Source organism: Leptinotarsa decemlineata, unplaced genomic scaffold (genome assembly GCF_025532065.1).
Source record: "Leptinotarsa decemlineata unplaced genomic scaffold, Ldec_3_MD MMD2_tig00000010_RagTag_RagTag, whole genome shotgun sequence".
NCBI classification, from domain to species: Eukaryota; Metazoa; Arthropoda; class Insecta; order Coleoptera; family Chrysomelidae; genus Leptinotarsa; species Leptinotarsa decemlineata.
In genome coordinates, this window is record NW_027412538.1 from 933,286 (window position 1) to 957,674 (window position 24,389).

At 31.5% G+C, this 24,389-nt stretch overlaps 1 protein-coding gene across 9 annotated transcripts in view; it reads right to left on the reverse strand.

The window, feature by feature from the left end:
• Nucleotides 1-24,389, reverse strand: part of Myb (proto-oncogene like protein Myb) — a 78,993-nt gene that overhangs the window by 9,379 nt on the left and 45,225 nt on the right. For all 9 annotated transcript variants that reach the window (XR_012464555.1, XR_012464556.1, XR_012464557.1 and 6 more), the window contains exons 4-5: nucleotides 5,024-5,470; nucleotides 3,224-3,539 (exon numbers count right to left, since the gene is read on the reverse strand). Coding sequence is in view for 6 of the 9 variants with exons in the window: in XM_074171212.1 (XP_074027313.1) it covers nucleotides 3,224-3,539; nucleotides 5,024-5,470 (763 nt within the window). In the remaining 3 variants the exon portion in view is untranslated. The remainder of the gene's footprint in view (nucleotides 1-3,223; nucleotides 3,540-5,023; nucleotides 5,471-24,389) is intronic.

Consider the following 24,389-nt stretch of genomic DNA (forward strand, 5'->3'; position numbering starts at 1 on the left):
ACAGTGAAACATTTTTTGTCAATATTCAGTTTTATAAATTGAATTGAAGTCCGTGTTATAAACTACTTGATCAAAATCCATATAACATATTCAAGTAAAACTTTATGGTGAGATTTTCACTGAACAGTTCACATAACTGCAACATGTGTTTCACTATAAGATAGCTTCCGCAGTCGTATTCATACGAGTATAAACTGAACCAGCGAAAATCTCACAATAAAAGTGTTACCTGAATATAATAAATGATTGAGTGACTGACTGATATGAAGAGAGTTAATACAATATTGTATATAACGTCAAGTCTTCTTTATATTATGGATACCTTTTCGAATAACAACTAGATCTACTCTGACTCTTTTGTTCGTGGATATGGGTTTCTTGATCTGAAGTAGACAAATGACTCACCTTTTCAGCAAGGCCTGATTCAATTCTGTTCAAAGTGGCATTCCTATTTTTTCAAGGCTAATATGAAACTTAAAAACTAGTTTGATCATGTCAGGGAAGAAAAAAGTCGTCATTTCCAGTTACTTATTTCAAGTGAGCCTCATATTCAAGTAAGCATTCTTGCTTAAAAAATTGTGTTTAAAAAATAATGGGAAGTCAAAACTTGTGCGAGTTAAGGACTAACGAGGTCATAAATTTTAACGTGATTCCTAAAAAGGTACCTAACCCTTGGTACTTAGGAATAGACACATTAGATGAGCTCAAACAATCTAAAAGGGTGACAATCTACGAAGATGCCAATTTAAAAGGATGACAATTTTATATCAGTTCTGTATACTTTGGAAAGTTTCTCATTTTTTATTCAGTACAAACAACTTCTATGTAACACACATACACCTCTCACATTTATTATTTATGTATTAATTATATTTTTGAGCTGAATTTATGTGGTTTTATCAGTATGCTTTCTGATGATACCACCCTCATTGACTTTTCTAAAAATAGTAATGAAAAATCAATGTTTGAAGATTATTTAATTAATTAATTAATATCTTTTTGATTATAATCTGAAGTCACATGAAACATTTGATAAATCTCATTATAAAAGTATTTTCAAAATAAAGCTCCGTTTTCTCAATTTTAATGATAACTAGTTCTATGTTGCTGAATCGCTGCTGTTCCAATGTTTTGACAGAAGAAGAATCAACGAACTTAGGCGTGCGCAGCATTATAGAACAGTGCTTTCAAAAAATTGTTCTACAGCGCCATCTAGTGGCGAGTTACAGAAAAATTGATAGCCTAAAAACCTTTTCTATGAAAAATTATTTATACATGTCAAGTTTCATCACGATCGGTTGAGCGATGTAGAAGTTTATCACTTACCAACCAACAAACATCCATTTTTATATAGTAGACTAGTACTATGTTGCTGTATCGCTGCTGTTCCAATGTTTTGACAGAATCAGAATCAGAATCAACGAACTTAGGCGTGCGCAGCATTATAGAACAGTGCTTTCAAAAAATTGTTCTACAGCGTCATCTACTGGCGAGTTACAGAAAAATTGATAGCCTAAAAACCTTCTCTATGGAAAATTACTTATGCATGTCAAGTTTCATCACGATCGGTTGAGCGATGTAGAATTTTATCACTTACCAACCAACCAACCAACAAGTATCCATTTTTATATAGTAGACTATATGTTGCTGTATCGCTGCCGTTCCAATGTTTTGACAGAATCAGAATCAACGAACTTAGGCGTACGCAGCGTTATAGAACAGTGCTTTCAAAAAATTGTTCTACAGCGCCATCTAGTGGCGAGTTACAGAAAAATTTATAGCCTAAAAACCTTCTCTATGAAAAATTACTTATACATGTCAAGTTTCATCACGATCGGTTGAGCGATGTAGAAGTTTATCTCTTACCAACCAACCAACAAACATTCATTTTTATATATATTATTAGATAGCATTTCAACATGAAACAACATTTTTAAATCTCACAATTTGATTGGAATTTATTGCAGAAATCACGTATCAATTGACTCAAAACCAAAATTGTGGGTTAAACTGGAGGTTAAGTGGAAGAACAGGTTATTTTTATTGCGATGAAAATAAACTGAACTTCGCCTTTTACTTTCCTGTAATAAAAAATTTCATTGTATAAAAACTGTTAACTACCTAATATTGGAAATAATAAAGACGAATTATTATTATTATTATTATAACAATATACTTCTGCAAATAGTGGGTTATTGTGTTCCATTCATGAAATCACTTCTATGTTGGGCACAGTATCTTCCATTCGAGTCTGGAACTTGAAGTGTGACTTGTACCGTGAGCTCTAAGTGAATGTGTTACCTTAGTTCCACAGAAACCACCTTATTCAGTGTATTCATGCTAGAAAATGTATGTTAAAAGGTAAGACCAAACCTTTGTTAATTGTTTGATTCCACAATTCTTGTGACAGATATACTTTTTTGTTTAGAATTCAATCGAAATATATTAGCTAATATCACTCTTCGACTATTTGACAATTTTCAATGTTTTCTTTTAGATTATATCCTAATAACAACATATTGGTAGGAGGAACATGCACCAAGAATAGTGCTATGGTTTTGGTGTGTGTTATTGCTGGTTTTTGTACTTAAATCATATTCATCAATAGACAATGAAACATTTCATCTAAAATGATTTATTCTTACCAAGTTTGTATTCAACAAATGATTTTGAACTAAAGGAATGTTCACAGAAATTTGTTATCAATGAAATGAAACTCTGAAAATAGATAACAGATAATATGTGCTTCCCTGTAGAAAATTCTTGCAAATACTAAATTTGGTTTTTTTATGTTGAAATTTAAAAATCTAAAAAACCTAATAGTGGATTTGGCCGCGGTGGTAGTGCGCCCGACGATCGGAAGACCGTGGGTTCGTTCGATTCCCGCCTCGACAAGATATTTTTCTCGAGAGAATTTATCTGGTTGAAGCTGGAATGATTCTGCAACCGTGTTAGGAATCACACGTTAAAAGGTAAGACCTCGTTAGTCCTTAGCTCACACAAGTTTCTCAACTTCTGAGTGTTGTCGTTTGTATGGGGACGACCGCTGATTAACGGAAAAACAGACAGACATATATATTACATATATATATATATATATATATATATATATATATATATATATATATATATATATATATAAGAAAGACACAAAACCACAAAACTATACATTTTAACAAGTGTCTTATTGTCTTTGGTAAAGTGCGATTAGAAAACCACTTACTTGCTTTAATAAACTGTCTATTGTTTGTCTTCAGAGGACTAACACCAGGTGAATTATAGAATCCCATATCAAAGTCAGCTATAGCGTCATCGTTCATAGGCGGCGAAGGCTGACTGGAATATACATTAATGTAACTGTAACCACCATGTTCGTTGTTATTGTGAGAGGCAATTGTTTGAGGAGATTGCGTTGCTTTTGACATGGTTTGTGGAGGATTTGGTGTCAAAGGGCTAGGGCTAGGAGTTGGAGCTCCCATGGAGAACCCTCCAGTGCTGGACTGACTGCTAGCTTGGTCATACATCTCTACCGTCCAGTCCTGCAAGTAAAAAAAAACCTGTTATTGAATTGTTTGATGAACTGAGAAAAAAAGTGTGGAATTTATCAATATACCTATCGCTGAAGGCCCAGTAATGGTGGAAAAGTACTATATCTACCTTAAAAAATATAAATCAGTTTTCTGAATTAGAAACTGAATATTGGAGTTGAAACTCTACAGTACATTCCGTTTGACAGGGTGTGAAAGAACAGAAAGAAAATGGGTAAAAGTACCATTGAATGTACTTGGCCATAAATACAACAAATCTAAAAGTATCTGATGAAGGTATATGATATACTCTTTAAGATACGAGCTTCAATATGCACACAAATACAAAAGAGATGCGAGGGAGCTTTTTTGGATACGCTTTCCATAATCAGTGAGTACAAATCTGAAACTGGAAACTTGGAACACTTCAGAACTCAATTTCTTCAAAGGCAAGAACTAGGAAAGAAAGAGGTAGATTAGGAAAATATTAAGTGGTTGTAAACTCAGTTAAATTATACAAGTTTCTGAGACCAGACATTTATACACTATTGCTGTAAAAGGATTCGAAGTTCTTCAAAAACTGTGTACAATCTCAGAGTGAATTTATCTCCAGAATACACTCCTAAAAGTTGGAGATTGATTAGGGCTACCACTCGGCCAAGGCTTGATAACAATCGTCTTATGTGACTCAGGCTGACAATATTATAAAAACTGCACGTCGGGCATTCTAGGGACCTTTCGGGACTTAGATCAATTCATCACTAAGATGCATAAAGAACATAGAAAAATCAGAATATGCCTATAAGAACAAGAAAGAAACGTTTAGCTGTTTATTCAAGTGAGATTTTAACCAAAAGTTTACAAAACCATAACATGTGTTTCTCTTTACTCGTACAAACGCTTCCTCTGGCATTTTCAAACTAGTAGTATGGACACGCCTAAGGATACTATTGTATGATGAAACACATTTGGAAACTGTTCATACAAGTAGTATTTGCAAATGTATCCTTAAAATTGATCATCCAATCATCCAAGAATAGAGAAATCAAAGAGACAAGTTGCAGGTAGATGGATTGCATGTTTAGAAAAAGTATGCATGACCATCACGACGGTCATGGTGTCACTTTCTTACAGACAAGCTACTACCTCTTCTGGACCACAATGCACTGGCCAGATGAATCAGTCATTCTAGTCTAGGGCAGAATGCAATACGCCAGAATATTATATTAATATTATATGACATGTAAACTTCAATGGTGACAATTGAGACATATCTGGGAAAGCTATGAAGAATTGAAGGAACTGGTGGCACGAACTGATTAACAATACGAGGTGTCAAACATTCAGGAGTTATAAATTAAGTGTACAAATTAGCACAGGTTACAAGAATGTTGTAGGTGGGAGAAAACACAAAAAGCTCATGATGGTGCATTATTTCTCAAAACTTGAAAAAAAAAAAGGATAGGTCAAACGGTTTTCAATAACGAGTTAGTTACCTCAGCGTAGCTCTCCTGCTTCATAGCAATATCACCTCTATCCACCTGAGTCCCGTGGGTCCTCTGAAGCGGATAATGTGCGTAGTGGTTCCCATCGCTTTGTCTAGCATTTTTCCTATGCCTGTTTCGCCTCGAATCTCCATTCTCCCGGTTTTCTGATTCATATTTCCTTCTCATCGTTGAATTCCAGTGGTTTTTGATGGCGTTATCTGTCCTGCCCGGTAGTAGCTTCGCAATTCGTGCCCATTGATTTCCCAACATTTGATGCGCTTGGTAAATAATTTCATCCTCCTGTTCTGTCCAGGCGCTCTTTTTTATTTTGGGATTCAGGTGATTATGCCACCGTTCTCTACATTGCTTTCCTATCCTACCTTTGAGATGCCGAGCAATTAGCGTCCATTTTTTGGCACCGTATTTATTAACGAGTTCAATCACTTTCTCGTCCTCCTAAAACAAAAAATTATGTTAAGATATAATTTCGTAATACTTGAATTCAAATCTGTATTAAGGGTTGAATGGCTGTTACAAATTGAATGGATTTTTAAATTAAAAATTTAACGAAGTATTAGGTGATAAAAATTAAAAAAACACTCCGACAGGACGCCATATTAGAGAATTTGTCGTATTTTGTATTTATAAATTATATTTTTGTTTTGTATTTACATATTTGAGTTTTTCACTTTATATAATTACGAGATATATTATTTGATGTATTTAATTTATACCAGAACAGGCGCGGATCTAGCAATTTATTGAGGGGCGCACTTGAGATAAATTTTTCACTATATATAAATAAAAATTAAGATATTTAGTGAACATTATAATGGTTTCAAATGAAACCAACTACTGTACTTGGCGTAACATATTCTGTTTATTTCAAGAAACATAGTAGGTCCCACAATTAAACATTTTCTGCGTCCAAGGGGGGGGGCGCCCCCTGTCTGGTTCCGCCACTGACACATAATGGTCAAATTCAATATAATTTAAAAAATATAAAATATTAACGTATTATATATACGTTAGGTATCATGTAATGGGATCAAATGAATACGCAAAGATAATAATAATGATACCATGAAGCCCCTTACAAATACCATTACTGAAGGTAAGATATTGAAGAAAAATGTGAAAAATGTAATTTTTTATTCACGTCTGGATAATCCATATCAGCTAGCTAACCTTTGAACTTAGTGCAACCTCGGATTTATTTATTAGACGATGACCTAATCGTTTCATTTTCAACTTGTTGTTATTTATAATTATCATATTGACTACCAATAATTATGCTCGTTATAAATATGATCGTTGTTGATGCCGTGTACAAACGGGATACGATTTTGCATACACATTTTTCAGTTGAGTTCTATTAATTTCCTACCTCTTTTGAAAAATTTTTATATGAGCAGAGTCGGAAATACTAAATGGTCTGCAGGATATATGGCGAACTTGAGGTTGGATAATTCTTTGGCTTGGTGAATTATTCACAATTATTTGAAACAACAACTGTGAATTATTCTTTTCCTGATTCAACTCATGCTTTTATTCTCCATACTTCCTGTTTGAAAGTGGTTTATACATAGATACAGACTGATATAAAATGAATAAAGTTGAACGATATCATTTAAAAACATATTTTTAACGCGTCTTTCAATCAGCAGCACTAGCAGCACTTAGCAGTACTTCCACGAGATATAATTAATCATCAGTCGCAGAATTATTCAATGAACAGTTGGTTAATCTCGTATGGGCATTTCTTTCCTTGTTTTTTTTTCAAAACTTGTAATAATTATTAATTTCACCAATTTCATAAAACGAGATATTGAACTATATTTTATAAATTTTCCGAGCATAACTAACCTACCATTTGTTTTATTGCTACCTTCCCACGCATGTTTCCAAACAGGAAGTTTCATCGATATACTCGAAGAGTCATAGTTCACGAAATGCAAGCCATCTGGTCTTGACAGTTTTTGGAGGAGGTAAATTTTCGACCATATGATATTTCGAACAAAGGGAAGGTGAGAAAAGTTTTCAGGCAGAATAATAATTGTGTGAACTAAATGAGGCAGGGATAATTTGTAAACGTTCTAATGAAAGTTTAGGAAAACAATATTTACAAAATAAAAACTAACAACTGAAAAGGTTCGGGTAAAATACAAATCAATAATATTGTGGTTTGCTTTTCGCCAAGGGTAGAAACGGTAATTTATTTGTAAACCAATTTGAAATGAAAAAATACATAACGCGAAAGAGATCAGAAATAAATGATACAATATTGCACTAAGGCCTATTGTTAAATCTACCCAAAGATATCTATCTATTTAGGTTTCCGTGTAGATTTCCTTGTTCATGCTTTCAAGTGTACTGTCAAGCTATAATTCATTGAAAAAAAAATAATGTGAAATAAATTTCAGAACCTCAGAATTCGGTTACGAACATTCAAGATATTTTATAGGCTATGGAGGCTAATGAATTAGTTACAAGCTAATATTGTAACTAAAGAACCATGTCGAACATTGAAACCAAGATATGTTTCAATCTCTACTACAATATGAATTGAGTGACCCAAAAATTGATGTTGTTTTAAAAAAATCACCCAGATCCTTCACAGAGCGAACTTGTTAGTGCATGGCAGTTAATCGAGTAACAAGTTTTTTTTATTTTTCTTGTTGAAACATTGGTCCACAGTGACAACCTTGAAGTACGCCTAAAGAAACCTGGACTATATTCCTTGTGGTCCACCAACATTAATATGTTGGGTTCCATCGCTAAAAAATTTCTGAATCATGATGCAGGTATGCCAATTAGCTTTTGTTTTTGCATTAAAATATTGTAATCTTCTACGTTATCAAAAGCTTTGGAAAAAATTAGTGAATTCATCTGATGTCTTCACTCTCTAAAACACCCACTATCACGATATATTTATATTGAGAGAACCCGTATTTATTGTTTATTAATCTTTTATTATAGTGAAATTTTGACTGATCACTATAGTTACCAACGAATTATCAACAATTTATCATATAGACATGTTAAAGATGCAACTATTATAGTTGACCCGGCCTTGGAAGTAATAAACGTTAGTTATGAAAGTTATTGGCAGAGTTATATTAAATTTTTTATATTTTCTTTCTAAAACATGAAGCTGGGCCATACTTACACGGCCAGTGTTGTCAAGTTACTTTCATGCTTTTTCAGTAGAGTTTGTGTCCGAAAAACAATAAATGGATACAAAAACCAGTTGAAACTATATTTCACACTATTTGCAGTCATTTATTAATAATTATTGGGTCATCAATAGATTTTAACTCTCAAATAATAGAACAGTAGTTCTAGAGCCAAACACAGTAGACCTGCCAACAACAAAAGTGATTTTTTCTTCACCTGTAGTGGATAATGCATGTTGAATAATCTGATATTGCTGACTGTTATTCTATTGTGGCATAACTTTTATTTATGCGCACACAATCACATCAAATGTCTATGCACTCACCATGGTCACTGTCATAACCTAACAAACCGAACGTCATCAATATGTTCATTCTTTATTTTTCAAATGTTTTGATAGTTATTCTGCTATTTCGGAATGAGAATCCAACAAATAAAAATCATGAAAATCTATCCAGTCGTTCTTGAGTAATAAATGGTGTAACTTTGTTTATGGTGCGACTTTGTTTCATATGCGATTGGAGTAAGTCGCAAATCGTGAATAAGAAGTAGGATAATCGATTTTCAACGAGAATATTTATGCTAGTATGTATACGTTTATGACGATTGGCCAACATGCATTGTTACAATTTATGTCTGGTACATGAATTTATCTTAATTAAATATTGCTTTTACGTGAAGCATTTTTACTAAACATGTAAAGGGAATACTCTCACGAAAGATAACGACTCGATGTGATCCCATAACTAAAAACACAGTCAATTAATGTTCATTTGTTGAGTATTCAAAGAAAAGTGAAAATGTCCTGAATTATCAAATTATCGAATAGTTATTATCAATTAGCTTCAACCGGAAAAACAACATTTTCCCAATTAATAATCTGATGTAGGTACACATTTTTATTTCTCAATGAGCCGAGAAGTACCGTAAACTCATGTGTTAGTTTGTAGATATAATGAGATAAACCTGAAGAATGTTTGAGGTTCCACACTTTATTTACTTAGTTGATTTTAGTTGACTTTTACTTCCTTTAGTTCTCAGAAAGCTTAAAATATTTCAGTACATAAAAATACCAGGTTTTTTAATTCACATAAATATAATTCGATTCAAATATTTTATTTCCTGAATCTACGTTAATACATAAAAACAGTAATTAGAAAATCCAATGACGATTTACTGAATATATCACTATAAGAATAATTACAAAAAATTCGCTTTGACAACCGACTGTTTCCTATCTAGGAGGGTAAAATAAGTTAAAACAGTGATTTTAATTTTTTTTTAAACATCCATAGACCCAAAAAAAAAGAAATATTTCTCAGAATAACGTGTGGCCTTACGGGTTCTTAGACAAGTGGTGTAATTATTAAGAGACACGCCTTGTTCAGGGTTCCAAAATATAACAGTTCTTATTGGCTTTAACTATACCTGCTCTTTACTACTATTTGTGTGAAACCTTTGAACTTTCTATTCTGATTTTCAAAATGAATATCTTTTTGTGTGTAAACTTTATGCATAAGACCACAATTATTTTCCAATGACATATGAATCTCAAGGTTGGGATTTTGTGTTATGTTACATAGACATAAATCTCATTGGATTCAGAGTGACGCGTAGAAGAATTGGTTTTGATGATTTGACAGCACAGAAAATTGCAAGTGTTATTAACAAATTGAGATAAGAAAGGTATTTGATTTTTCGTTAATAAATCGACTGTGTTTCCCATAACATTCTTCTTGTCTTTTTATGATGTAAGAAGTGTTGCTCTGAATCTTTTTGATTCAGATTCACAAAATCGTTTTCATAGAGTATATTATAACCTCTGCCTATCTTATATAAAACCGGGATATTCAGGTGTCCCGCAGGGATCAGAATTGGACCCTCTTTTATTCGTTATTTATAATTGTGGTTGGACAATTTCATGAATCCTGACTATACTGTTTTTTCTTGCAGACGACACGTCCCCAATTTATTCAAATGACAGCTATTCATGTTCGGATCAAACAAAAATAATACAAGAAAAAACAGAATATTGATTTAATACAGCAACAAATTGAAGATGAATAGGGATACTCCTCAAAACATGATCTTTTTCTTAACGCGACACCAGAATTTCAAATGTTAAATGAGATATTAGGAATTTGTATAATAGATAATCTGCATGGTGAATGATGGATATTATTCGTATATCGATTGTTTTGAACTACCATTGATGTTAAGTATTTTTAACACTAGTGTTAAAAGTATCTTTAACACGATTTTCTGAGCCGATTTTTTTGGCAAAAATTCAGTTGAAGCTCTTTTTTGCAGCCTCTTCAATATCGTCAGGAACACACAATTCCTCACTATTGTTCTTCAAAGCAAATGCGTTAATATGAAACTGACAAGAGATGTCAAAATGTGTTTTTATAGAAATATTAAATTTGTCTATTTCATTATGAAAACAGGACAGTTGTACATAAAACTTTGTATGATATTTGTGTTGAAAGTAAGTTTTATTTTGTTCGTGTCAGGGTACCATTGGAAGCAGAATTAAACGCCACTTAACCCCCCCTTCCAATTTAAAATTCTAAGGGTAAAATCTACCCCTCCTAGGGGGTTGAACCACGGGTTGGAAGTTTTCAAATGGACACCCTGTATAGCAGACGCAGTATCATTTGTGAATTTGTTTATGTTGTGATTCGTGAACGACTGAACTCCTGAACCCCGTACTGTGAAAAAATGCTGTTTGCTTTTGCATTATCTGCTTTTGCACTCATATTATTTTATTTATTAACTTTACAACAACTTTGAACATTGGAAGTTTAAATATGTCCTACGTATTTCTACTCAAAAACATGAATGCTTTTCACAAGAAAATTAATATATTCATATGATTTTTCTATATTTATCAATTATCATAATGGATGACTTATTAAGTTTTAAATTTTATAATTGATTTAAATAACTGAATATTGAATGGTTTTACGACATGGATGTTTTCCTTATGATGTTCATCCCTAACGACGAATATATGCCTATATGCTAGGAAGATAAGTCTTTAGCTTTCTATTGTGGTATGAGGTACTGGTTGGGCCAAGATAATCCGCAGTTTGAAGCGGGGATAATGGCAAATTCAATAGCGAAGGTCACAAGATCATTTTTTGGGAACTTCTGTCCAAGGGCACCGAAAATTATGATCCAGGACTCATTTAATTCGGAATGACCTCTAGCAACTTTCAGATATACTCTAGTTAATCAACTAAATTTTAAATTTACATAAAAACCCTTTTAAAGTAAAAACCACAATTTTTTTTCACTTCTTAGAGCTTTTCTTGAAAGCCTTCAAAAAAGATTCCTATTGGAAAAATGAAAAAATTTATATTTTCCACTTTGTTATTAATAATCAAAGACGTTAAAAAGTGAAAAATTCAATTAAAGCAATATAATTTTGTTTCAATATTCAAATTTATTCGTATTCTCATTATTTCATAATTTTTAGCTCTAATTGTTTAAAAAATTGTTATAAACAAATATATTGTTTATAAGATATTTGAAATATTTTGGGGGGATTTTTATGATGAATATTATGATTTTTAAACACAAAATAATTAAAAACAATTATTGCTTAAAAACGCATTTTCGGTGCCGTTGGACAGAAGTTCCAAAACAAGGATTTTGTGACCCAAACTAGAAAGCCAACCAATATGCCAACAATGTAGGCGGAGGAAAGATCATAGTGGAAATCTGGATGGAATTTTGAAATTTATGAAAGTCAAAGGATAGGTACTCAAAAATTTGAATTAAAAAATACATAATGGCTAGAAGGTCAATGACTTCTCTGTCGACGTCTTAAAAACTACGAAGCCGCTGGAGTTTCACATTTATTATTTGAAACCGATGCCATTTGCAATAAGGAAACTTTTTGTTAAAATTGTTAATTAAGATGTTAATGTATATGTCATCTGTGCATCTCGAAGATGAGTTTTTCTCCTATTTATTTGTCTTTAGAGAGTTGAAAACACATCTGCTCGACCAGAAATTGACTTTGAATTTTTTTTCTTCTGCACTGATTCACGAACCCATTTCTTCATTTATTTAGTTAAATTTTTCTAGCGGTAGAGTCTACTGTTTTATCGTCACTTGGTCTTATATCGGTGTCTAACATCCCACATGACTTCATACCACGCGCCTACGTAAAGGTCAAAGCCCTAAGGCTCAGCGAAGTGGACGGTCAAGAAAAGAAAAGGGAAAGGGGTGAAACCCACTAGGGTTTCTCACTGTTAGCTAAACGACGACCAGCAACTATAGAAAATCGACCTTATTCTCTGGATAATAAGAGCGGAAACTCGTTGGAGCGTGCAATTCTCAAAAAGGGATGATGTAATGCACGAGGAGCTCCGTGCGAAAGCGACGTTTCTTAAAACTTTTGTCTTGTCGATCTTTTGCGCTCCGGTGACTTGGAACATGCGAGGGGTGAGGGGTTGAGAAAGAAGAAAAGAGAGGCGGTGAACGAGTGTTGGTAAAATGGGCGTAGAGTTTTTGGGAATTGGATATAATTTAAAATTCCTTTTTTTAAGATTTATAGAGAACTTTTCTATAAAGACACACAAGCGCTGATTAACACAAATACATTTATAACTAGACTCGATGTTGAAAGTTTATTAAATTGAGTAGTTGAAACCGTGTTGGGGAATAAAATAAAAAAGAAAGATCGCCTTTGAACTACACACTGAAGGAACTGATGTTTTAATAGAAAACGCTGAAACCTGGAAAAGGAACTATCTTCTACCAAAAAATACATTGGTTTTATCTATTGTCATTGAGAACGTGTACCGCCTAAGTTTTAAAATTGATGAAATCGTGCATGACTAATAGTCATTAGTCCTCACAATTTTTAACCGTAAAATATATATCCATTCAATTACCAGCGCCAAATATCGACACATCTTGTTATTTGACCTTGGTTCCGTAATAGATTTGAACGCTGTTATTTATGTAAGATATGTACACAGAATTCATAAAGTCACCTTAGTTGGACAAATAGAGATGAAGCTGTTCGACACGTTCGAAAAGTACTCAATCGATCAGGAATATAGACGATATGGTATACGCACATTTTTATGCAAATTTATCGATTCATATCATCCACCTGGTTTCCGGCGAATGAAATACTATTAAAAGAATATCGAACAGAGTACCCATTTTTAGTGTTGCAATCTTTTATTATAATGATGTCCTACATGGAACACAATTAAGTCTCGTACTGTCGAGGCAATTTGAAAAAATTTATCAGAGAAATACCCTCAGTTGTGGTAGGCTGGTGACGTCACGGCCCTATTCCCGCTTCTTGTTCGACTGACCAATAGGAACAATATAAATAATCAACATTGCCAAATCGTAAAATTTACGAAGCCTATAAATTATCAATTTAATTATGGAAGTGTATGTGAACCCGTTAACGTTTCAATTAATGAAAAATTATCCACATGGAATAAAGTGTACAGAAAAATCATGTTTGGAAATAAGTTCTATATCTAAAATCAGTACAAAAAGTCGAAAGATCACAAAATATTTACCTAAACTATGATTTTATGCATTATTTAATAATATACAGTTATGAAATCAAAAATCAAAAAATATAGCAAAATAGATTAAAGAATCATTTCAAATATTCAATTTATTCTACAATCCCCAATCTGTACAACTGCAATTTATTATAAAATTAAAAGGTTCCTACATACATACACTGTTAAAAATTTCTATACTATATTTACAAAAAATGTTTTGGAAGTTTTAACGCATCACATTTTTTTTAATAATAGAATCACATTTTGTAAATTTACTACACGATTTATTTCAACTCAATTTAGAAAAATTACAAAAATTTTTAGTAAACTTACACCTGACGTGTGTATTGTTTTATTACAATACAAACTATGTATTTTTGTGAAGCAAATTTGGTAGAAAATGATTTTCAAATTCAAGATGCTGCATTGTGAATTTACTAACGAAATCAGTTCAATTTTGTTTTAGAAAATTACAATATATTTGTTGTTTTTTTTTTGTAAGCATTTGGTGGACAATTGTTTTGTATTAATACAACACAATCTCTGTAAATTTGTTAAAAAAATTTGGAAAAAGTTGATTTGTAATTTCAAGAAACTGCATTGCGAATTTACTACGCATTCAGTCCAACACAGTTTTAGAAATTACAAAAAATTTGTTGCTTATTTTGTAAACATTTGATGGTAGTTTGTTTTCTATTATTACAACACAATATTTGTGAATTTGTTCAACAATCGGTGAAAATTTATTTGTAATTTTAAAATACTGCATCCAAAATTTACAACGCATTCAATTTAACATAGTTTCGAAAAAGTATAAAACATCGGTTGCATTTTTAGTGAATATATATTGAACGTTTGTTCTGTAATATCACTATACAAACTTTGTAATTTTGTTAAACAAATTCAGTGGAAAAATTTGTAATTTTTAAATGCTGCACTGCGAATTCACTAAATATGAACACTGTGATTTTCTAAAATAGGTTTTTTTAAATTCTTCATTGATTTACAAATGAAGCATATTATTGTACTGCAGGACTTATAGTAGTACTCTAATTGAAGATCTTAAACAATTTAATTGGAGATGTTCATTAATAGTGGATAAATCCAAAGTTTTAACCCAAGTTTTTTAGCATTATAAGATACCAAATAATAATTTATTATTTTATTGATCAACAAAATAGTTTATTAAATTCAATCATTTTAAAATTAACAAACGGAATTTTATTCATTGAAGGATAATTAGTCTACATTATATAAATAAAACTTGATTATATAGTATTATAATTCAAACTTAACGTAATATACATTAGGTACAAAGTAAAAATTAAAGTAAGTTAGTTATTCAGTCGAATAGTAATAATAAACTTAGTGAAAAATAAAAGATTATAATAAGTATTATACAAAATATAAATCATATAGTATTAGTGAATGATAATTATGTAGTATGTATGTATAACATAAAAAGTTCATAATCATATTAAAATAACAATTCAATGCGATTCATCAGCAATATACGGATCCATCTCTTTTATCAGCTTGCTGCCTTTAGGATGGATATTGGTTGCTTTTCTTTTTCCCCTTCGCTTTGTACGTTTGGGAGGACACATTTCCCGAAAGAATCTGAAATTCAAAATCATTTACAAATTAATCGCAAGCAGAAGAGAAAAAAAATTGAATAATATAAATAGTCTTGAGACAAAAGTGACATGATTCAAGTGAAATTTTTTATCAATGCAGTATCTATAAAGTCTTATGTAAAGCTTTTTCGCAAGAAATATGTACAAACAAATTATGAATCGCTTAAGATTGAAAACTTCAATTATTCAAGTAGCGAAAATGAATTATCTCTAAAATCAATTGTCAACAGTAAGATCATTTGAAATATAGAGTTGAATTAATCGAAAAATTAAAAATAAAACTGTAGTTTACAAAAGAGAGTATTCGAATTATCAAAAATCTAGAGAATAGCACAGTTTTTGACACTCACCGTTGAATTTCTTCAAGTGTTCCCCCAATTTATGGTGGATATGCGAAGCCAAAGACGTAATAGCACAGGAATGTAGCCAATACTCCATCAAGAAATGACGCAGCATGTATTTTTATTTCTTTATCAATTACCACATGTATACATTTCCTCTGTCAGGTAAATCTTTTCCTAAAAAAATATTTAATAAATATATATAAAATATTTCAAACTATTATTGTTGCCATTGTTATTCATTATTTTTAATCAAATGTATTCAACTTTTTCATTTACAAATTATTTCTGGAAATAGATAAATTTTCTAAAATATCAAGTACAATAATTTTGAATTTCATTACTTCATACTTCCATTGTCTAATATGATATGAAATGATTTGAAATCCCTGAAAGAACAAATAAAAATGAAAATGTATAGATGAAAATAACAATCATATCAAGCAAAAGAAATCCTGAAATCAGATTACAATAAAATAAAAATTAAGCAAAAAAATTGAAAGTTGAAAAAATAAAAATTAAAAAATTTCGATTGTTAGTATCAACAATCATCTTTGGGTGATGACTCATCAGCCGAAATCGATTGTGAATACTGACATTCGAAACGTCGTGAAGTAACTTGACTTGAAATCTTTGAATTTTTATTTCATTTTAATGGTTCAATTTTCAATTGTTGGTTGTATTTCATTTTATTGTAATTCCATTTCAGGGTTTTTTGCTTAATATAATTGTTATTTTCAGCTATCTACCTTAATTTTCATTTTTATTTGTTCTTTCAGGGATTTCAAATCATTTTATATCATATTAGACTGACATCAGTTTGGACATCAGTCTAAACTGATGAAATTCACAATGAAACATTGTGAAACACCTTTAAACATACATTAATTTTGATAAAACTTACTGAATAGTAAAAAGGAACTAACTTTATAGAAAAATGGAATTGTTACGCATCTCTTACCATCAATACGGGATTTGAAACAGGTACCTTCTCGAGTAACTCATAATCCGTTAATTCCTCCTGCCAAGAAAATCAAACAATTTTTTAGAAAATTTTATTTCTATAAATGCATCAATGTGTTAGTACACTTACATTAAAATTGAAAACTGATGGATACCATAACAATCTGAAACATATTATTAAATAATTACATGGAATGACTTTATTTCTAAAAGATCTTGAAGAGTTGTCAAATGTTTAAACAGTTCAGTTTTATATTTTTTTGATTTAAAGTTTTACTAACTATTGATTATAATCGATAACTTACTTGAGCAAAAGGTTCACACGCACTATTCACGGGAAAACAAAAGAGACAGTTTTAATTCACAGAAATCAAATAAATGTAATTCTTCAAGCAATGCTAACAACTTCGACTTATATGTGTCTGGATCCTTCCTCTCCCGGCACTGTTACACTTGACACTGAATATGTTATAATACATACCTACTCCTGTACTCCTATAAAATGTAAAAAAGTGTCTAGACAATTTCTAGCGAAACTGGACCACTGGACGTCTAACCGCCAAAACAAAACAGTATTGACACTCAATCGACTTGAAATATTAATGGCGCCTACAACGATTTTTTCAGTGAATAATTACCCTGAGTATAATAACACTGATGATGATAATGAATGATTTTATGACAAATATTTCAGAAGAAACATATTAAAACTGTGTGTTTATACATAAAAGTATACTGTAACAGAAGTCAAATAATAAAACACTTATACAAAGAGTCCGTAACGGTCAACAATTATTGTTTATATATTTGATTAATTCGTAAAATTTTCGTAAAATCTTTGTATGTTAAACATGGTCGCACAAGTATATATATATATATATATATATATATATATATATATATACAGGAGGTAACATAAGTTTGTTGAAATATTCGAGTGACGTATTCCTGAGATGATTTCAAAAGAGAAAGTATATATAAATTCGAGTCCTGATACAGGTTGTTGAAATTGAATTTCGCAAATTAAGTTAATTCAATCGAAGAGGCTATGAACGTTTGTTTATCAAAATAGAAGTTCGTTGTCACATTTTCAACTATTCATTGACAAATTCACACTTCGAAGTTTATAAAGTGATTTTTTTGGTACCATGTCCGACTTTACGAATGCTGAATTGGCTGATATGGTTTTTGCATCTCCAACGAGTGACTCCTTGTGCAGGGTCATTTGCGAATCTTTTTCGGCGACTTTCCGAAACTGGAAGCTTCGAAAGAAATTTTGCAGTAGGACGGCCACGGACAACAAGAATTGTGGAATTGGAGGAGGTGGTTCTCGAAGAAATTAGTGAACATTCAGAGAAAAGTACAAAAAAAATTAGTCAAACTTTAAATGTGAGTCACATGACCTTTTACAGAATTTTAAAGAAACAGCAATTATATCCTTATCATATCGAGCGCATCCAGGCCCTTACGTTATATGATTTCCAACCACGTATCGAATTTCCTCAAGGCTCTATAGAAAAATCGAACAACATCCCCAAATTTAATCGAAAATCCACCTCACAGATGAGGCTAATTTTTCAAGAAATGGGGATTACCCACTTTCGATAATGCAGATTCATTTCCAAAACAGATTTTTTTCAATGTATGGGTAGGCATATTTGGGGATATATACTTCCCTTACGTTTGAATGGAGATGCTTGCCTAAATTTTTTGGAATGGGAGCTTTCCCAGCTTAAGGAAGATGTTCCCATTGGCCTCCGAAATCACTCTTGGTTTATGCACGATGCAGCCTCTGCTCATTTTAGTGTGATAGCATGAAATGTCTCAGACGTAGCATATCCACAGCGATGGATAGGAACATGAGGCACCCAGTATTGGCCACCGAGGTCTACGAATCTCAATGCCGTCAATTTCTTTGGGGACACCTCGAATTACTAATTTTTGCTAGTCCCATTAAAAACGAGGAAATACAAGCAGAAGCTTGTATTGCTGTTGGGGGTCGTCACTTTCAAGAATTGTTCTGATAGTTGTTTCGTTTAATTTCTATATGTTTATTTGCGTAATAAATAACACAGTACTTTTCTGAATTGTTATTTTCACAAACTCCGAAATGAATCATTTTCTAATTGAATAATCAAATTTAATTTTTTTTCAGTTTGGATTGATTAGGTAGTTCAATAATGGTCAGTTTAGAAGAAGTCTGTCCGGGTATACTGCCTATAAAGTTTGATGAAAGTAACTAAAATTGCAAAAAACTTATGACGAAAACCAAACAAATGATTTTTCAATACATATTTTATAGGAAAGAGTTGTTTATTTTGACGAGATCCACCACATACTCATAGTTTTTGTAATGGTTTCAGCAAGTTCACTAAGCGCCCTCGGACCTAAGTAATATGCATCGATATAGAAAATTGTAAATATTTAGAAAACGATCACCTCAGCGTTGTTGAGGAAGTGTACCTTTTTCACTTGGAAAAGGTGTGTGTTAGGTGCCCTAACGCGTGATTTCTAACACGCGTTAAAAGGTATGTTCACATAAAACTAATACACTAATAATAATGCATTTATTTTCCATCACTACAAAGTTATTGATCAGAAATGGGGGAGAATTGACGGGATAGTAAAGTTTGAAAAAAATTATTACAATGCAATGGATGGAACAAAAAATGCTTTATCAACAATAATAGAAATTATGATCGAATGATTTTCAATACAAAAAAATAGCTGTGATTACGATTCCAACTATCCCCAATCTATTGCAATGTACCAAAGATTCATTCATCGTATCCATTTCCTCAAATCATTGTTAATGTTAACAAAATTCAAATATTGTCGCCTATCAAATTCGCGATGGTTTTTTCTGATATATATATAACGCATAAATTAGTGATTAACCACATATATAAATAACTTTCACTAATTGACATTTCTGTACTAAAAATTATACTATCACAACTCTGATTATGGCATTACGACCAATACGTGCAATGATATATATACTTTTTTGCAAATCGAAAATTGTAATGAAAATATTAGTAAAATATTTATTACTTTATAATACTTTCCATTCTAACAATTATTTATAATTTTACAAAAAATTTAAGAAGATTACACGACAAACGATGTACATTTTGGAAACTTCTCATTAAAATTGCTAAATGGTTTAGTATGACAAATAAACATTTTTAGCCGAATCATAAAGCAATACGAAATTTGCACACGAAAGTTGTAAAATGACTAAAAATATTCGTTAAATTCAAGTTACTTCAAAGTATAATCTCAGTTTAAAAAATATTTCATAATTTTACAAAAACTCAAAGCAAAAAATTCTACAAATAAAATTTGTGAATTTGGAGAACTTTTTGTGGAAAATTGACTAACGGATTAGTGTAATTACAATAAGTTTGAGAAAAATACAAATTTTTGGTCAAATCACAAAGCACTCTATATAATCAGCAAACGAAAGTTGTTAAAATACTGAAAGTATTTCTAAAATTTCGATGACTTCATAGTAATTATAGTTGAAAAAATATTTTATCAATTCACAAAAACTTGCAGTGAAAAAACTTACAAATGATATTTGTGAATTTCAAGAACTTTTTATGAAAAATTTAATAACGGTTCAGTATAATTAAAATGAGTGTAAGGAAAATGAAAATTTTTGGCCAAATTATAAAGCCCTATATCATTTGCAAACAAAAGTTGTTAAAATACTAAAAGTATTTGTAAAATGTTGATGACTTCATATTTATTCCAGTTATAAAAATATTTTATTAATTCACAAAAAACGAAAGTGATTTCATTTACAAATGATATTCGTACATTTCGAAAACTTTTTATGTAACATTCAATAACGGTTCAGTATAATTACAATACATGTGAGAAAAATGAAAATTATTGGCCAAATTACAAAGCACTATATAGTTTGCAAATGAAAGTTGTTAAAATACTGAAAATATTTGTAAAATTTTGATGAATTCATAGTTATTTCAGTTACAAAAATAATTTATCAATTCACATAAAATTCAAGTGAATTAATTTACAAATAATATTTGAACATTTCGAAAACTTTTTATGAAAAATCTAATAACGATTCAGTATAACTACAATACGTGTGAGAAAAATGGAAACTATTGGGCCAGTTACAAAACAAATTTTAAAAATACTGAAAGTTTTGTAAAATTTTTATGACTTCATTTTAATTCCAATTCCAACTTTTTTTTTATAACTTTACAATAAATTAAAGTGGATCAATTCACAAATAATATTTGTAAATTCAAAAAACTTTCTTTCGGAACTGACTTAAGTTTTGGTAAAATTACAATAAGTTTAGGATTAATTGATGATGATTGTAAAATCACTACTCAGTTTAGAAGGAATCCAAATAGTTTTTGGTAAATTACTCAAATCATATTGAATATTGTATTGGCAACACACTGATTTGTAATTTACCTGATCATTTGTTTTGTAATACATTTGTAATTTTACAGACATTTTTAACAGTGTACATTTTTCTAATATTGCTATTAAATTCAAGCGTTATAGGCTCGCTTGGGTAATCTGTTAAATCTTCCAAAACTTCAATATTTTCGTTCCCCTTTCATTTATGGTCACTTTTCAAATGATTTCTATAAAGTATTGGAAGAGAAGGATTGTAGTTCTTTCTTTTCAATACTTCCACCCATTTTTTCTCACCATTTTATCCTATGGGAACCTAAACTCATTATATATAATAATTCACCTATAAACCAATGCGCTTTCTGTTTTCTCTTGTGCTTTTCCGCAGAATTAAAATCAACACAAGAATGCACCATATTAATATTCAAATATATCTCTAAAACACTTTTAAAACACACACAAACTAAACTCGATGAAAAAACGAATTGTTCCTATGCGAGCTGCCAGCTAAGGAAAAGTTGAAACTCAATAAATTGTGATATGGGTAGGTACTCCATTTTCCTGTGAAAATGAACGATCAACTAAAATTCTCTGTAATTATTTCTCTTTTTTTTTAATGAAGCCAGAAAACAAGTAAGTAAGATCGCTCGAATCCACGAATTAGGCATAAAAATGGACAATAATATTTGCCTTGATAACTGATATAGTATAATTTATATCTGATTATGATTCTAAATAGAATTTAACGAACTGTATTTTCAAATAGTTTTCGAATGCTCATGAACCCTAATAAAATAAATCAATTATAATTATTCATGCCACCCACCAAAAATAAGAAATTCAACGTTACTGGTATATTGTCAGCCAGCGCCCTCTGTAGTGTATGCGACAATGTGCTCATTCTAATGTCAATGGTTTCCACACATAACTTCGTATTTTTGTTAAAATAATTTCAAAATGAATGTTGAGCCTAGTTTTGTTAAAGCTGACTCTGACAACTTAAAAAGAGTCGATTTTGAAATGATCGATAAATTTTACTTGAAAAATTTGCAATACTTTGGTACCGAAATGAAGTAGGTGGTATATTCTCTTTTATCGAAGGATGGAAAGTTTTGATTTAATTTTTATTTTAGCTCGGCCAACTGAAGAAAACCATAGATCTCTTAGAGTTTCGTTTTTTGGAACTCTAAAAAACTTTTTGTCTGGTATGGATGATCTGTTTTTACAACTAGGTATAAAACATATTTTAACCATTTTGGTGGTAGTTATGATAAAATTCAATTTAAAAATAACCTGAAAAAATATTTTTCGAAATGTAAACTAATGACACGGAATATATAGCAAAATAGGCACCCGCCAAGACCTACCTTTTACAAAAAAAAGTTCTTTAATTAAATAATTATAACAGTTGCATTCACACCGTGTTGACAACGATAACAACAAAAATGGCGTCTGTCAAATTGGATCATCAGATCTGTGATTGGATATTTAAAAACCAATACACTTGGCAACTCCGCTCTAGACACGTTCAATTTGATTGGTCAACAGACACGCGACCAATTCAAATTCTTGCTTTTCGAATTATTCTTTTTTCTGCAAATATAAGAGATTTTGCGACCGATTAGGCTTGATAAGTATAATATACCCCTAACTCGATCAGTCTATAAGCAAACCAGTATCATTTTCTATAGCATGAAACAAGCCCATTATTAGGAAATGAAGAATAACTAGGTTAGGTTACTCGACCAAATAAACCCATCAGCTTCTTAACGAAGCCGATTAGTTTGTATGGTGAGTGGTCTTTCAGGTCAGATGGTAAAAGTACGGCTCTGCCAAACTCTGAAAACCTGATTCGGTCCCCAGCGGGGCAGGCACAAAGTATGTGCTATGCTGTTTCATTATTTTCCAAATAGAGACGACACACACTGTCTTCCGAAACTCCGAGTCTCTGCATATGATGATTCAAATGACAGGGACCTGTAGTCCAACAACTGTTTGATATCAAGCTTCGAAGGGTGAATAAACGCCTCGAAATCAGCCAATCCTGGAAGATTCTGCCAGAAGTCCATAAATCTTCTTGCCATCCAGGTGTTTAATTTTTGTTTGGCAAAGCCTAAAGCGATGCCAATGACAGGTTCCGGTCTGATGAAGCTGCTTGCAGCGTTCAATAAAAGACCCTATAGTCTACCGTATACTGTATTTCAACGTTGCCAAATGCATAATGGATAATAATTATGATAATTTAACAATAATGAATGTTTGAAGTATATTGTCTTGCTGAAACCACCCTTCCTTTTTCATATTCTGTAAATTACTTTCTGGAAATGAAAAAGAATCCATGAACTTGATAGAAAATGATATAGCTTTCGACTTCTTCGAAAGATGTGAAACGGTGGTCTCCTTCGTCATGAGTAGAAGCAATAACTTTGATATTTTGCTGGAAACCTTTCCCCGTTTATTAATTGTGGCAACCATCTTGGGTACTGTTTTCTCAATACTTTTATTTTGCAAGGAAGAAACTTTCAGAAATTCAACTGAGACCCATCAAATGGAAATATCGTATCACATAACGATGACCGTGTTCAGTATTTTCAGAAACCCCCCGGTAGAGTAATTTGACTGTTGTGAATACTATTAGCTAACAATAATAGAGATTCTCGCATACTTTTCAAGGCTATCACGTTTCATATTTAAATTGTGGCCGTTAAAATTCTAATGATATATTCATGCTAGACCAACATTTAAAAAAATATCTCTTAACTGTATCAAGCGCACGATTCGTTTAACCAGGCAACTATCGAATAACAGTTTCACGCACATTTTTTATATTGGGAGAATAAATAGATGAACATAATTACGTCATTATATGGTGAGAAGGGATTCATAGAACATCTCCACGATATTCGTATGTCACTGAGATGGGTATACTATAATTCCAAAATAATAGGCACTAAATTCTCAGAAATGACTGACGTTTTTGCCTTAAATTTGTCTCTTGCAGTGGCGTACGGAAATAATACTATACAGATGAGGAAAAATGATGATAAAATTTATAGAAACACAACGTTGACAACAATGTTTTCGTCTCAGGGAAATAATATTTCTGAGAACATCATCTTGACAAAATTATATCCATTTCAAGTATTGGGAGCATAAATTATCAACTACCGTCGAAAAGTCAATTCGAAGTTAATTTCTCATGCACGCACCTGACGCAACAAGTGATCAATCAATTCCAGTTTCGGATGATAAGATACACACATCCTTTACATTTTCATTGAACATTGGTTGAAACTGGAAGAACCAT